Genomic DNA, 14498 nt, shown 5'->3' on the forward strand with positions numbered 1-14498 from the left:
CCTTATATCTATGAAGGTGAACTTGTCCTTTAAAAAGTCTTTTAATGAATGTAAACAGAGTTTGCATTTTGGTAGTGGTTAATAGAAATGGGGGGAGGGGGATGGGAGAGTTGTGATTGCTGGAGACGGAGACAGACAGGCAGACAGACAGAGGAAGAGGGCAGTAAGAAAGAGGGAGAGAGAGAGAGTTTAAGAAACTTTAAAGGGACAAAGGGCAAAGCAACAGACAAGGATTTTTTTCACAGTTTTGCTCAAGATCAAAAAGCTCCCCAGTGCAAGGGTGCTACCTGATTAAAGGCATAATTTACCATTTGCAGATGTAACAAAAACCCAGCATTAGTGCTTTAAAATAGTTCTAAAATATGAGTTAGGTATAGAAACAACCACTGTAAAAAATTGAATCAGTATACAGGTCCTCCATATTAGATATTGTTAAATACACAAAATGTGAACAATAGCCATGATAAAATGTTTCCAGACTAAACCGTCTACAGTTATGGTTTATTGAGAAAACTACTGATATCTCCTTATATTTTAAGCTTTATGGCAAAAATTGTAAATGGTAGGATGTTTTGTGATTCAACAGAACTACACATATGCGTAAATGTGATATCTCGAACATCTTTTAAATCACTGCTCCCAAAAGTAAACTGGATCTTTAAGTTTGCGCTATATGACCATCAAATTCTCAGTTTGCAAATGATCAGCTAATGAACTCAGAAAAAAAAAAATGTCACCCCATCACTATTTACTACATCACCTTACAAATAAGAATGGAAAACGTTGCCAGACGAATGTGCAGGGACACTAACTGCATGTTGTACTGTTTATGGGTATATGAGATAGAATCTGGCTTTTAAGACAAAGAAAGGACAAAGAAAAAAAGTATATCACACCTTGGCTGGACTATCGTAGATAATCCCTGGAGGTGCTTGCTCCGTCTTTCCACCAGCAGCGACGACGAGCCTGCCCCGTCCCCTGGCTGCAAACCAGATGGCGCACCCTATGCTGTCGTCAAGGACGGTCTGCTGAGGGTAGACCAGGTGACATAGCCTCTGAGACCTGCAGTTCAACACAGACCAAAGTATCTAACGATTTTCTCTTTTTGTTTGAAAAAAATAAATCAATCTGTCAACCACAAAGACAACAATTTGTTGTGAGATCTACAAGCGTAATGATTAAAGAAAAGAATATTATTATGTTCACTATCATAACGCTGTAGTTAAGCATTTCAAAAATGCATTCAATGACTCACTGACTCAATAAATGGCAGTTGTCTGTAGCACACATGGTTTGAGGAAAAACAAACTGTGACACTTATCTTCAGGTAAGAGCAAGATTGACCAAGAACATATTTATATAAAAATAGACTGATGTAAATACTTCTCAGTCATCCATTTAAAGTACAAGATCAAAGAAACCAATTGATAATTGGTGAAATGTTGCAATAAGTGAGTTTATTTCCAGTTTTTTTAATTCAAACAATCATGCGACATTGGAGAAGTACATTGTATATACAATTTGTACCACAGTAACTATGTTTTCAGGGAGCAGCTTGCAAAATTAGAGATACTTGGAAGTCTTCCAAAACTTCAGCCACTATTTTCTGGTCTTTTCTCCCTCTCTCCCCGTCTTCAACACCCACCCCCCCCCCAAAAAAAAAAAAAAAAACCAAAAACCCAACAACAACAAACAATCAAACAAACAAACAAACACAAAATAAAGGGGGAACACAATAATGTTAATAGGAAACACTGAATATAATGGATGGAAGACAAGAATCATTGCAGGCAAAAATTTGAGGTGGAGCTATCTGGCAGTTCAGATTCTTTCCCCCTCCCTCCCCCACCCCCCCCAAAAAAAAAATGTAAAAAACTTCTTTAAAGGACAAGTTCACAATCATATAGAGGACATGAGCATTGACAGAATGCAGCAATATTAATAGAACACATCTCAGAACCTTGAACCTTGAAGATATAATCCTGATAGCAGCTTGTCCATAAAGCTAAACAGGGATGGGTGAAAGGTGAAAGTGAAAGGTTTGAGGAAAATCGGACAATCCATTCGAGAGTTATGAATTTTGGAAGTTTCAGTGCAGCCAACCCTGGATGAGAAGACTACTACAGCTTGTGACGTTACATGTGTAGAACAATATATAGAAAATGTAAGGAAAACTCAACACATTTTCACTTTTCTCACAAAATGAAAGAGCACTTGACTTGCCTCTTTTAGAAGGCAGGGGAAATAATATTAATAAATCAAATTAATATATTTGATATATGTCAGTGACAAGTCGAGGGAATGTGAACTTTTTTTTTTCAAAAAATGAAATATTTGTAAAATCATTTTATATTTTCCTTATATCATTCTACACATGTGACATCACAAACTGTAGTAGTCTTCTCATCCAGTAATGACTGCTCATAAACTTTAACAAATCATAACTTTTGAATAGAATCACTGATTTTCCTCAAACTTTCACTCATGTGTTCTACTAGTATTGCTGCATTCACTCAATCCACATAAATATGAAGGTGAACTTGTCCTCTAATATTGATGTTTGTAGCACAGCACCTAATCAGTGACTGGGAAACTGTTCTAGTGAATCGGAGCACATCTTGAGTGTTTAAGCAGCAGCTGCAAGTACAACTACAATCGCAGATGTTACTTCACACATCAACACTGCAGAAACCAATGGAAATCTTTGTGAAAAACCTTAAGGGGTGTTTTCTTGACCCCGATGTCTTAAAGTACTTACGAACCCCACTGTCAATTGCTAGGGTCTAAGGGATCAGGGTGCATTCATAATGTATGGAATCAGCTCTCATACTCTGGTGTTAAGTACATCTGTAATTCAGGAGTTAAATGAATCACACCCCTTGAACTCGAAGACATCTGTTAGTTGTTTGTAGGCATGAAAGTAAAACTGTCATGCTGCAACCTTGCATCTAAGTTTTCAATTTACTTCTAGTCAGCATGGAACATTATTTTCTGTCAGATCCTAGTCATCGCTCCAACCATTTTGTAACATCAGAATCTATATACAGTATTCTCTTTTTCATTGAATACTCCACTTAACCCTAAAAGGGGCGGGGGAAGAATCTGCCTGCCCCCCCTCAACGTTTCACGCAATAATTCTGTAATGCGAGAAGGCCTCATCATGGGGCTTCTTGACTGTCTTTGTTCAAGTCATGCACAACTTTTGAGACCAAATTTGTAATGTCAGTGCATATTTTTACAAAGCTACGCCCATTTTTTGCAATGGCATGTCACCCCAAAACATGAACAATTTTTTTGTGATTTTGTGCACATTTCCTATGGAAAACTGTGCTCTGTCATGAAACTCATAAAAACCTGATTATTTTTTTTTACTATTAATCACTTCATACATTGATTAATTCTATGCTAATCATAGTAGAAAAGTGGTCAGTGACAATTTCCAAACAAAGAACAAAGATAAATCAAAAGTAAAAAAACAAAAAAACAATCGAATCCGCCCCCTCTGTTTTTAGCACAGCCAAAAAAGCCTGGCCTGATTAGTTAGGGATGATTGGGCAAAAAATCCTCTGCCAGACACTGCCTGATTAAGCAGGGACTACTGTACCAACATTCAAACAAATAGGACTTTCTTGAAAATAAGTGTGAATTGGTTTTACAAAGTCACTTTGATATTTGCCAATACAACATAAAATAGTTTTTTTTTTTCTGTGTTTTGGCTTGTTCAATCCATACCATATCAAGAGAAAGAAGACAGAGAGAGAGAGAGAGGCAGAGCGTAGTAACAGATAGTAATACTTATTAACAGTTGGTAAATGATACTTTTGTTTTTGAGAAAAAAAAAATTACTCCCGTTTACTCCCATGGTACAAAAGAACAACAGAAAGGAATATAAAACATATAACACACCTAAAACACATAACAAACAATGCCATTTTGTGATAAAAGGGTCACGACGGGTCAGACAACATAGTGACATGCGCTGGCTACGTCCCTGCAAAACTACCTGGGAAACATTTTTTTCGGCAATCAAAATCGGCACACAAAAACACATGCACTCCTTTTGACAATAAAAACAAAAGAAAACAGGACATTGACATACTAGGCTATTGTTAGGTAATGACTATCATTTTGACACATGCTGCTTGCAAGATTAAAAGACATCGGTCTCCATGCACAGTGGGGTGATAAGATGGGCAGTAGATTGACAGAGAGAACAAGCAGCAAAGAATGTGAAGAAAACAACATAATAACCCTGAAAGAAAACACCTGCAATTGTCCTGTATCATAAAGCTGGTTGAAGAGTGGCAGGACAAACAAAGCTATTTTGTGATAAAAGGGCCACAATGGGTCAGACAACATGGTGACATTCATTGTCTACGTCCCTGCAAAACTACCTGGGAAACACTTTTTCGGCAATCAAAATCGTCCCCAGTACGATCGCTGCGACATATTTTATCAGAGTTCTCTGCTACAGCTAGATTTCTACTCATCCTGTTATTGTCCTCCCACAATCTCACCACCAGGCATCTGTCCAGCTGGGCGGGATCTCCCTTCAGTACAAACATTTAACCTGCCCCCTACTGGGAGCCCTAGAACAATGGGCATAACTCAGCGTCTATTGACTCAAGAACATAATCCAATCACAAGGCTGGCAAACACAGTCAAAAGAAGCAACAAAGAAAAATTGCAAGTCTTGAAGACAATGCTAGATGAATGATTGTGCCTCATTAACAAGCCATTGGGGGATGGGGGATGGGAGGGGAGGGGGGTAGGGGTTAGACAAGGCAGGGAGGGTAGTGGAGAGGGTGTGGTAATGGGAGGGGGGCAAGGTTGGTGGGCTCAAAACCAAATGATGCACCATGTCTCCAAACTGGGGCTTTCATAATGAAAGCATTTGAAGATTTCACAGCTTTTAGCTTTTATGAAATCCACTTACACAGTATTTATATCTGTAAATGAAGAAAGATGCAAATGTTGCAGACACAGATAATTATCAATAGTATTTTTTCCTTTCTCTATCTTTTACCTGTTCTTATACCCATCAAACATTTTTTTTTAAATGCAAAATTCTACGCTTACAATGTACTCTGTTCAATCCTCCCCTTTTTCCAAAAGTACAGCTGTAAGTTACAGAGATGGTACCTGACAACTGATACTATGAATCAAACACACCTGTCACGGAATTGCACTGTTTGTCATGCTCAGAACTAGCCAAATTTGGGGCGAACCCCCTAAAAAGCGTGTGCAGTGCACCACAAATTCCCATACAGGAGTATACAGAATTTTGAGCATAAGCTGTGTGAGAGGGGTTCTGTCATGACATAGGCAAGGAAAAAAAAAAACTATTGCAGAAAACAGGTGTTCTGTCCTCCCAATGTGTGACAAGTGACGCTTTCTGTAACTATTCATCCTTTGAGCTAGTAAGACATATTTCTTTAAACTACATGTATTTCTACAGCTACTCAATGAAATAACAAAATGACTGGCCTTGATGTCTGACCCTTGACCTCCAGAGATATCAAGCTCACTATGACCTTTAGTGATAAAAAATGCTGTCAAGGTCAATCCATGAAATTTCAAAAAGTACCTTGACCCTTGACCTTGATCAGATCTACCACCTACTCTGGCCTATTCTAAATCAAAGGTTTTTGCAACTGTAAAATAAACTGTGAAACTGTTACTTTTTAGAGAATATTAAGTGATTTTTATGCTGTTTTCTGAGTTGGTCATAAACAATTATCATAATTCATTCTTTCATCCAAACATAAACACATTAAATGATACCTTAAAGACATTGGCTGACTTAAATAATAACATCACAGTGGTTCACGAATAGAAAAACTGTCAAACTTTGTCAACTATTAAGTGGGATAATGATGCCAAAATAGACATGAAAACACTCACAATTTTAATACAAAGTTTGAAAATTATGATGAAAATAATATGGACATTAGTATTACTTAAGTTACCATATACGTAAAAAGTGGGGATTAACACTGACCAGAGTCAAAAACTTGGACACACCTCGTAATGGCATTAGTTTCTAATTTGTTACCCGTAATTAGGATAGCTGCTAAATCTGGACAGAGGGCATATTCCTATCAAAAATGTTGTGGCAGCTGTGTGTAGGTATTAAACGGAAGTGACTGTAACAAGTGCATTTTTTTTTTCTCTCTCTCATATTTTTCATGCAGTGGAACCATTAAAAATGGGAATGTTTCAATAACTGAATCCAAATCAAATTCCGAGCAACTATGTTTGTTGTTCTGCTTTTTTCCCCCCACCAATCAAGGACACGTGACAGCTTCTCTTACAAGACACCGTGACACTTCACAGCCGGCATATCACATGATTTCACCTGTCAATAGCATTCTAGAAGTGTCTTTCACCACCAGGCTGGAAGTTACTACACACAGCTTAAACCATCTTGCCAGCTAGTGGTAAGAGAGCCAAGATTTTCTGGGTGGAGGAATTCTTACTTTAGCTTGTTGAAGTACATTGTTCTCTTTTTTTTTTGGGGGGGGGAGGGGGGGGGGGGGCTTTGATTTGCTTTTAGAAGTGAGAGAAAAAGGGGGAAGAAAGTGAAAGAGAAAGGGGATATTGGGCTTGATACAGGATCATTCCTTGACTCTGGCCAAATTTTGTGTCAGCACGAACACGCACCCAAGAAAAGAAGACGAAAATTTGTACAGGCCAGGGAAATGAAATATCTGGCATGCTCTAAACATGGATTCCTGGAAAATAGCACAAAACAGGAAAATGAGAGCATGTCAGATGGCAAAGTAGTGGCTGCTTCAAATATCAAATGACATTGAAGCACTTTCTTTCTTTCTGTTTTTTAAGCAAGGTGATGATATTCAGAGTGAATCTACACAGCATGTTCAATTTGACTCTGGTACACAGAGTAGAATCAAATAAGGGAAAGTTTGAGTAAAACTGAACAAATAGAAGGAAGCTATGGATTTTTTTAAAAGTTTCACATATTTCTAAATAACACCAAATAACTGGTATCAGTTAAAGTCACATGGCCTGTGGTATTCAGATTGGATGATGTAACAATGTCATAACTGTTGCTACAGCCTCACTAGTCTCAAGTTAACTTGCTTTAAAAATCCTCACTCTTTTGTTTGATGTGACTGCAAGAGGAAGACATTAGCTTTAAAAATGTTCAGTCAGCATCATATCCGCACCCTATATAGTACATGATTCTTCTTTAGGGTGATACAGATTTGGAGTAGCCATTGCATACCATCAAATACCACTTTCTTGTTTGTTTTTAAAATTAATAGTTGGTATCGAGAAACTCTGATCAAAGAGGACATTCATTGTTTGTTATTCTTTTTTTTTTTTGATCAAGAAAACAATTCAGAAATCATAATTACAATATAAATCATGAAACACCCTCCCTTGCCATCAGAGCACCTTTGCCTCAGTTGGCAAATCCACTCGGTATACCCACTGGGTGTACCCCACTGGGTATCAGTTGGCTCCATCTCACAATCACTACCACAAACATGAACATCCGCAGCCCCCCAGAGGACAGGAGCAGGTTAATGCCACTTGATGCGTGGACCATATTTCTTCATTACCAGCCATCCGATGCAGCCCCCCATCAACCCCATTTCCCCCTTCCCCCATAAAGATACCATACATGTAGTTCTTGCTAAATCTCTATAGTCAAAATCCCTCATGTTCTTCCTAGATACAATTCCTCTCTAGGCACCTGTATATTCTAAAATACCTCCACCCCCTTCCTCCAAAGAAACATTCCACCACATTCGCATCATACATGCTCCATCTGTTAACATCTGGTCTTCTGCAGAGCACTGTCCCACCTTTCGTCACTTCATCATCCCATTGCGACCGGCTGCCAAAGAAATTTTCCAAATTCGCAAAAAAAAGAATAAACAAAGGAGAAATGTTGCATTGTTCCCTCACCTCGCTTCTTGGAGCTCTTCCAAAGTGACATTAACCTGGATGGTTTCACGGAAAGTGGTCCGTGCAGAGATGGGGGTAGGAGAAGATGAAAGGACAAAAATTAACCAAACAACACCAAAAAAAGAAAAGAAAAAAAAGAAAATCAGCATTGTTTGTCATGAGCAACAAAGAAGAGAATAAACTGCAGTGATGTTGGAATCTACAAGAAAGGCATTGAATGAACTCTTCCAAGGTAACAGTACTTTCACTTTCTCTTTATATTTCCGTTAACACTTTTCAGGCTTAAAACTTGGAGGGGGGGGGGGGGAGGAAGTGGAGAGCATTTTAGAAGAAGAAGGAAAACGTGGTGTGCTCATATGGGATTGCTGAGTAGAGCACCATCTGTTGTTGGGGTGTATGTAGTCATTAACCAACAAACATTTCAGCGTCGGCAGAGCATACTACTCGGAACCAGCGCAACAAAAAAGTCTTCAGATGATTTCGGGTTCTTTTCTCAGTCCCACACAGTTGGGGAAAATATGATGCTATTATATGAATATCATGAGCCAAAACAAACACAATTATGCGGTGTAGGGATGAATTCATGTCACTGTCTGGTCCATTTCCACAAACTCTGCATCTTTCGTGAAAACACAATGATGATGTGGCATTCTCCGCTTCCCACGCACGTAGAGAAAAGCTTCATTCTTTGACGTTAAACCCTTTAATACTGCTTCAATCTATTCAATTCTATTTTTGGTGCTTTTGAGTAGAGTTACAGAGGCCCTGCTTTGTTAATGATCTTTAACTGATTGATTGATATGAAGTTCTGCCCTAAATTTGGAAAGGCCACCAGACCCTTTATTCTACAATGAGCGTTATCAAATTTCATAACATTACATCACAAATCTAACTGCATCAGAAGTGATGCAGTGAAATATGACCTTGATCTTTGACACGTGATCATGGCAACATGCTGAAAAAAAAAACCCAAAACATATTCCCATCAAACAAACTAATATGGATGAATTTCCATGCTACACATAATAAGTTGTTATGAATAAAACATTGATATCATCTGCAAGTCACTGCACTACACCTAACCTTAGAAACTGGATAAACATTTTCAACTTTTTTTTCAACTTTTTTGCAATTTTGCAAGTCTGAGTAAAGATTCGCGAAAGTACAGCGCATAGCAGAAGTGTTATCTACACAATGCATTGAATGCCAGTGGCGATGCGCGAAAGTTTCAATGCCTTGAAAAGACTGTTGTTAATATCAATTTATGAAATTTTCATGCCACAAATGTGTCTGGTTTTTAAAGTATTTGTTGTGGTACTCATGCTAAAAGTATACACTGACAAGTACAATGAAATGTGGAGAGGTCAAAAATTGGAACCTATCCATGTCAAAATGGACAATAACATCAATTGACAGGGCTAGATAAAAGGGGTGATGAAGGATTTTAAGTCATAGTTTAAGTTTATCCATCTCATGACAGGTAATAGAGAATCATGTTCCAGCATACACAATGTACATGTATCTCCTTCCAGAATACAAACAAACAACTGTTGTAGCAAAAATAAGTGGAATTTATTTTCCGAGTAATGTGTACTGTGATGATAGGATTGGTGGTTTTTTAATGTGACTGCCTTGACCTCACTGGAAATGTGACAGATCTACAAAAATATTTCCCTCTCGGCTCAATATGTACCTCCACGAAATTCCATCTCCTCTGTGGATTCAGAAGTTGAAGCTCCAGCAGCCCTGCCCTGCCCGTCTCCCGGTCTGGTACATCAAAGGAGGAGGAGGAGGTGGTGGAGGTGGAGGTGGAGGTGGAGGAGGATGATGATGAGGAGGAACACTCTCTGTGGATCATTAGAAAGTGGAAGGGAGGAAAAGGAAAAACATATATATAACTTCCTATCTTCTATACCTCTCTTCTCTTTTTCTTTAATATCATTTATCTATCAACCCATCTACTAGTACTATCATCCATCTGTTTTCACCGCTTTGCATAATATGTCGGCAACTTAATGTATCTTTTCGCTGCCTCTGCATATTCCTACTTCACACCTGTATCTCTCAGAGAGAGAAGTGACAAGGAGGGGGGGGGGGGGGTAGGGAGGGGGAGATATTGAGCTCTACCCTCATTTATCTCCCTCTTTGCCACCATCTGATTTAATTTTTCCCCATCTTTTCATGTGGGTGAATGAGCATCAGTTTGACTGGAAGTAAAAAGACATTATCACTCTCACAGGGAAAACAACATTTTTGCTGCAAAATGTACAGATACTGTATGCATTAGAAATGTGTTAAATAACACTGTAATAACACAATTTCAGTTTTAATAGGTAATGACAAAATGTGAAATATTAGCTGAAAAGTTCTCCAAAGTACTACAGTCTCAGCAAAGTAAACCAAATTGTGGTTACTACATATTCTTTATAATCAATTATTGATAATTACCAATTTGAGCCAAAGCAGAGGTATCCATCAATCTTTTGCGTTTGAGTAAATTGCAAGCAGATTGTTAGGAAATACAATTGCCAGGGCATGACTGATCATCACATTATGTTTGATATACCCCCTACTAAATGGGGAGGGCATTCCATGAATAAACGTTGTGTGCATATGATCTAAATTATTTCACACTTTTGATTTCAAAATTCTCCAAAACAACTTGTTATCCTGGCAAATCGTGTTAGCCAGGCAAGTTTCTGAGTAGATCCTGTCAATGTACTACTGTGCAGATTCCCAGATGGTGGAATATTAATTTTGATATATGTTTATGTTTATTAATTTTGATATATGTTTTGGCTTAAACTTTCACCTTGTTTGCTAATAATAATATCGATCATCTCCATTCCAACTCATTCTTCTATCTCTCTCTCTCTCTCCTGCTATGTTTTCTTCTTCTTTTTTTATCAAGAAAAGCTTAACCAAATTATAAATTTTAAGATCACTGGTTGATGCCAGCTCTCTCTCTCTATCTCTGCCTCCGTCTATTGCTGTCTTCAGCATGTCTCTCTATGAAAGAGGGTTTTTGCCAAGTTAATAGTCAAAACATATGAACAATTTTTCGCTTATTAACTCTCCACCTCTCTCTTCCCTTCTCTCTCATGCTCTCTCTCTCTCTCTCCCTCAACCTCTCTTTAACTCTCTTTAGAAGAGGGATCCTGTCAGTGTCAGCTGACATGATGGATCAACAGCACGCAAAGTGAAGTATTTCAAGCAGCTTTCCTGAATACCCTAACGCCACATCTGGTGACACAGTTAGCGCAGCGTAGAGAAGCATCTCACAGAATAAAAACATGACAACGAAAAGGAAACATGAATAAACAACACAAGCTTCCCCCTCCCATCACCCCCCCCCCCCAACACACACACGCACACATTCTTGGCACCACTCCAATATCCATCTCCTGATTAAACTGCACATGAACTCAGCGAACAATGCTGCAATGACTCCTTAAAGGAGACTCTCTCCCATACAGATGGCAATCTGTTTTGGGTGTAGTAAGCAGGGCATACAACTATTGTGGTATCCATGACAAAGGATTTTGGCTATATGACCGTTATCACATCTTTCAGCAATGGTTCTTTGTGGCAGTAAGCCAGTTTGGAGTAAACAGCTCATTTACAAATTGGTACAAATGGCCTTTCTTTCTTTTAAGTTGGAATAGGCACTTATCAAAATGACACACTGTAAAACACAATATTTTCGCGGCATGAAATTTTCCAGAATTGGGGTCGACGGCCTTTTTCGCGGCACAAAATTTTTGTGAGTTGCCTCTAACATTCAATGCGTACAGTGTAGACAAGAACTTTCACATGCATTTTACAAAATTCCAAGAAATGTTAATACTGTAAGAGTGGAAAAAGAATACACTGAAATTCCTGCAAAGCGCATCAACGTACAATTTGAAATGAAGGAGGTGCAACTAGTCCATTTCCTATGGATAAGAGTCATAAAATTTAAAATCTTAAAAAACAAGAGACCCTCGGGTCTAGCGCTCACCTGAGTATTCACCTTTTACGCAGTCACTAATCTAAATTACGCACAGCTCTACCAAAATTTGACCAGGCATTCTCAAGTAGTAGACGAGCATACCACAATTAGGGCTCAAATTCGGACCACCTCCCCCCCCCCCCCCCACTCATACATTGTAGTATCAATTTAAGCTCTATCATTTCTGGTTCTAGAGAAGATTTTTAAAGATATCTTAATTCGGGTGGGGGGGGGGGGGGGGGAGTTGGGCCCCCTGGGTGAGGCATGGGCCCATTTTAACAAATTGAGATCCTAATCCCCTAGGGATGCTACCTGCCAAGTTTGGTGAAAATCCATCATGAGGTTTTTAAGAAGATGATGAAAATGTACAATTTAGGCCCCAATTGGACCTCCCAAGCCCCCACCCCAAGGGGGACACCTCTGGATCTGCCATGAACAAACTTGAAACTACAGTTATTAATGTACTAACTCATAATACTAACTTAGCTCTATCACTTCTGGTTCTAGAGAGGAAGATTTTTAAAGATTCCTTAATTTGGGGGGGGGGGGTTTTGGGGCCCCCTGGGTGGGGCATGGTGCCAATTTTAATAACTTGAGATCATACCCCCTAGGGATGCTACCTGCCAAGTTTGGTAAAAATCGGATTGGGGGTTTTCAAGAAGGAGATGAAAATGTAAAAAGTTTACGCACGACACACGATGGACGCCGGACGAAGAGCGATCGCAACAGCTCACTTGAGCCTTCGGCTCACGCGAGCTAAAAACTGTATGACTCCATTTTCTCTTTTTTTGCATCAAGTAGCCCTCATTTGTTCACCGGTGGGCGTTGTCCAAGTCAAGCGTGTTGCTTATTGATAATGGTCTCCTCTACCTCCACCACTTAAAGATCTGTAATAATATTTATGTATTATTTCACATGATTATATAATGCAAAATTGTGTTTATATTTTCATGACTTGTGAATAATATGTTCAATATACTTATTTTCTGATATGTACAAGTGGAGAAATAAAACTTACTGAGACCATGGACTGTTGTAGGTCCATGCTGAGACTGAACTGAACTGAAACAGTGACGAGACTTTCACATGGAGTGTGCGACTTTAAGGCTCAATTCACCATTCTCTCTCTCTCTCTCTTGTACATTACACATTATTGGGCTCATTGGCACACTGCCACAAGCGCGCGCGCACACACACACACACACACGTACACACACACTCCCCTATACAAACAACATACAAACCAGAATATTCCAACACTGAAGGGACTGGGAAATGCCTCCAGCATTTAACAGAAATAGAGCAAAGGCAGAAAACATGTGTATTCCTCATTACATCCCTGGGTCTCCCAAGATTTGTAAATGTCCCATGTAGATTCGGTCCTTTGAAATTTGGAATTTTTTGGCACAGCACACTGTTTTCTGATGTGTGCTGCCACAAGTTTAGAGTATTGGGAATTGTGCGGAAACTAGGCGGACTTTGCAACACTAGCTTTAAGCTAAAGAAGACGAACATGGCATGCATATCCTGCTGACTGGAGCAAAGAAAAAGAAAAGAAAGATGTTGTGACTAAGAGAGGTTTCAGACTTTAAGAAAGAACTTATTTGTAAACGTGTATAGAAACAAGTTTCATGCTATTAAATGGAGTGATTTTTGGCAGCCTGACACTGCAACAGCGCACCTTAATCATGTCCTTGCATCCTGAACACGCTTCTCAAGTTACCCTTGGGCAATCGCAGCCTGGACTGATTTCAAGTTGAATTTTACCAAGCCTGGGGATTGTTTGCGGGCAGAATAGAATGACCTCTAAAATCAAAATTGAGGTGAAGCCTAGCTTGACCTTGTATTCGCTTCTGTGTACATAATATGTACCTACTCTTGCATATCAGGGATTTTGCATTTGATTGACAGGGCAAGTAGGTTGTGACATATGTTGCTGTTATATGGAATGTCTGTTGCCATTATGCTGCCAGCAAAGCAGAATCATTTTAATGTCCAAACACTCCATAACCCTAAACTTGTATAGAAATGACTTTCAGAAATAAGCTTATGAATAAGTTCTTTTGAAAGTGTGAACATCCCCCCCCCCCCCAAGACCATGTGAGACCAATAACAGATGAAATACAGTGTAGGTTTCCAGCTTCTGCTATGTTGTTGCTATTTCACTGGACCAACAATGATAATAACAACCAATATAACCAACTGACCAATCAATCAATCAATCAATCAATCAATCAATCAATCAATCAATCAATCAATCAATCAATCAATCAATCAATCAATCAATCAATCAATCAATCAATCAATCAAACAATCAATCAAACAAACAAACAAACAAACCAAAATTGCCTCACCTTTTGGCTTGCCCAGAGGCACATTGCTGTCCTTTTCCTTTTTTCCTGGGGGCCACGTTTTTCCTCTGCTCGAATGCAACATTGAACAGATCTATGGGATGGTCCACAGGCACAAACCTACGGGAGTTCAGAATGGCTGTGATGACGACTGCTATCGGTATTTTGATACAACACCACAGGAAAAACTGAATAATTGTGCCACGTGATAGCTGTAT

At 39.0% G+C, this 14498-nt stretch overlaps 1 protein-coding gene across 1 annotated transcript in view; it reads right to left on the reverse strand.

Moving 5' to 3' along the window:
- The window catches only part of LOC140236722 (asparagine synthetase domain-containing protein 1-like), a 68286-nt gene that overhangs the window by 16572 nt on the left and 37216 nt on the right, over positions 1–14498 (reverse strand). The window contains exons 7-10 of the mRNA XM_072316646.1: positions 14284–14400; positions 9632–9785; positions 7939–7973; positions 897–1062 (exon numbers count right to left, since the gene is read on the reverse strand). Of these exons, the coding sequence (XP_072172747.1) occupies positions 897–1062; positions 7939–7973; positions 9632–9785; positions 14284–14400 (472 nt within the window). The remainder of the gene's footprint in view (positions 1–896; positions 1063–7938; positions 7974–9631; positions 9786–14283; positions 14401–14498) is intronic.

Source organism: Diadema setosum, chromosome 13, assembly GCF_964275005.1.
Source record: "Diadema setosum chromosome 13, eeDiaSeto1, whole genome shotgun sequence".
Lineage (NCBI taxonomy): Eukaryota > Metazoa > Echinodermata > Echinoidea > Diadematoida > Diadematidae > Diadema > Diadema setosum.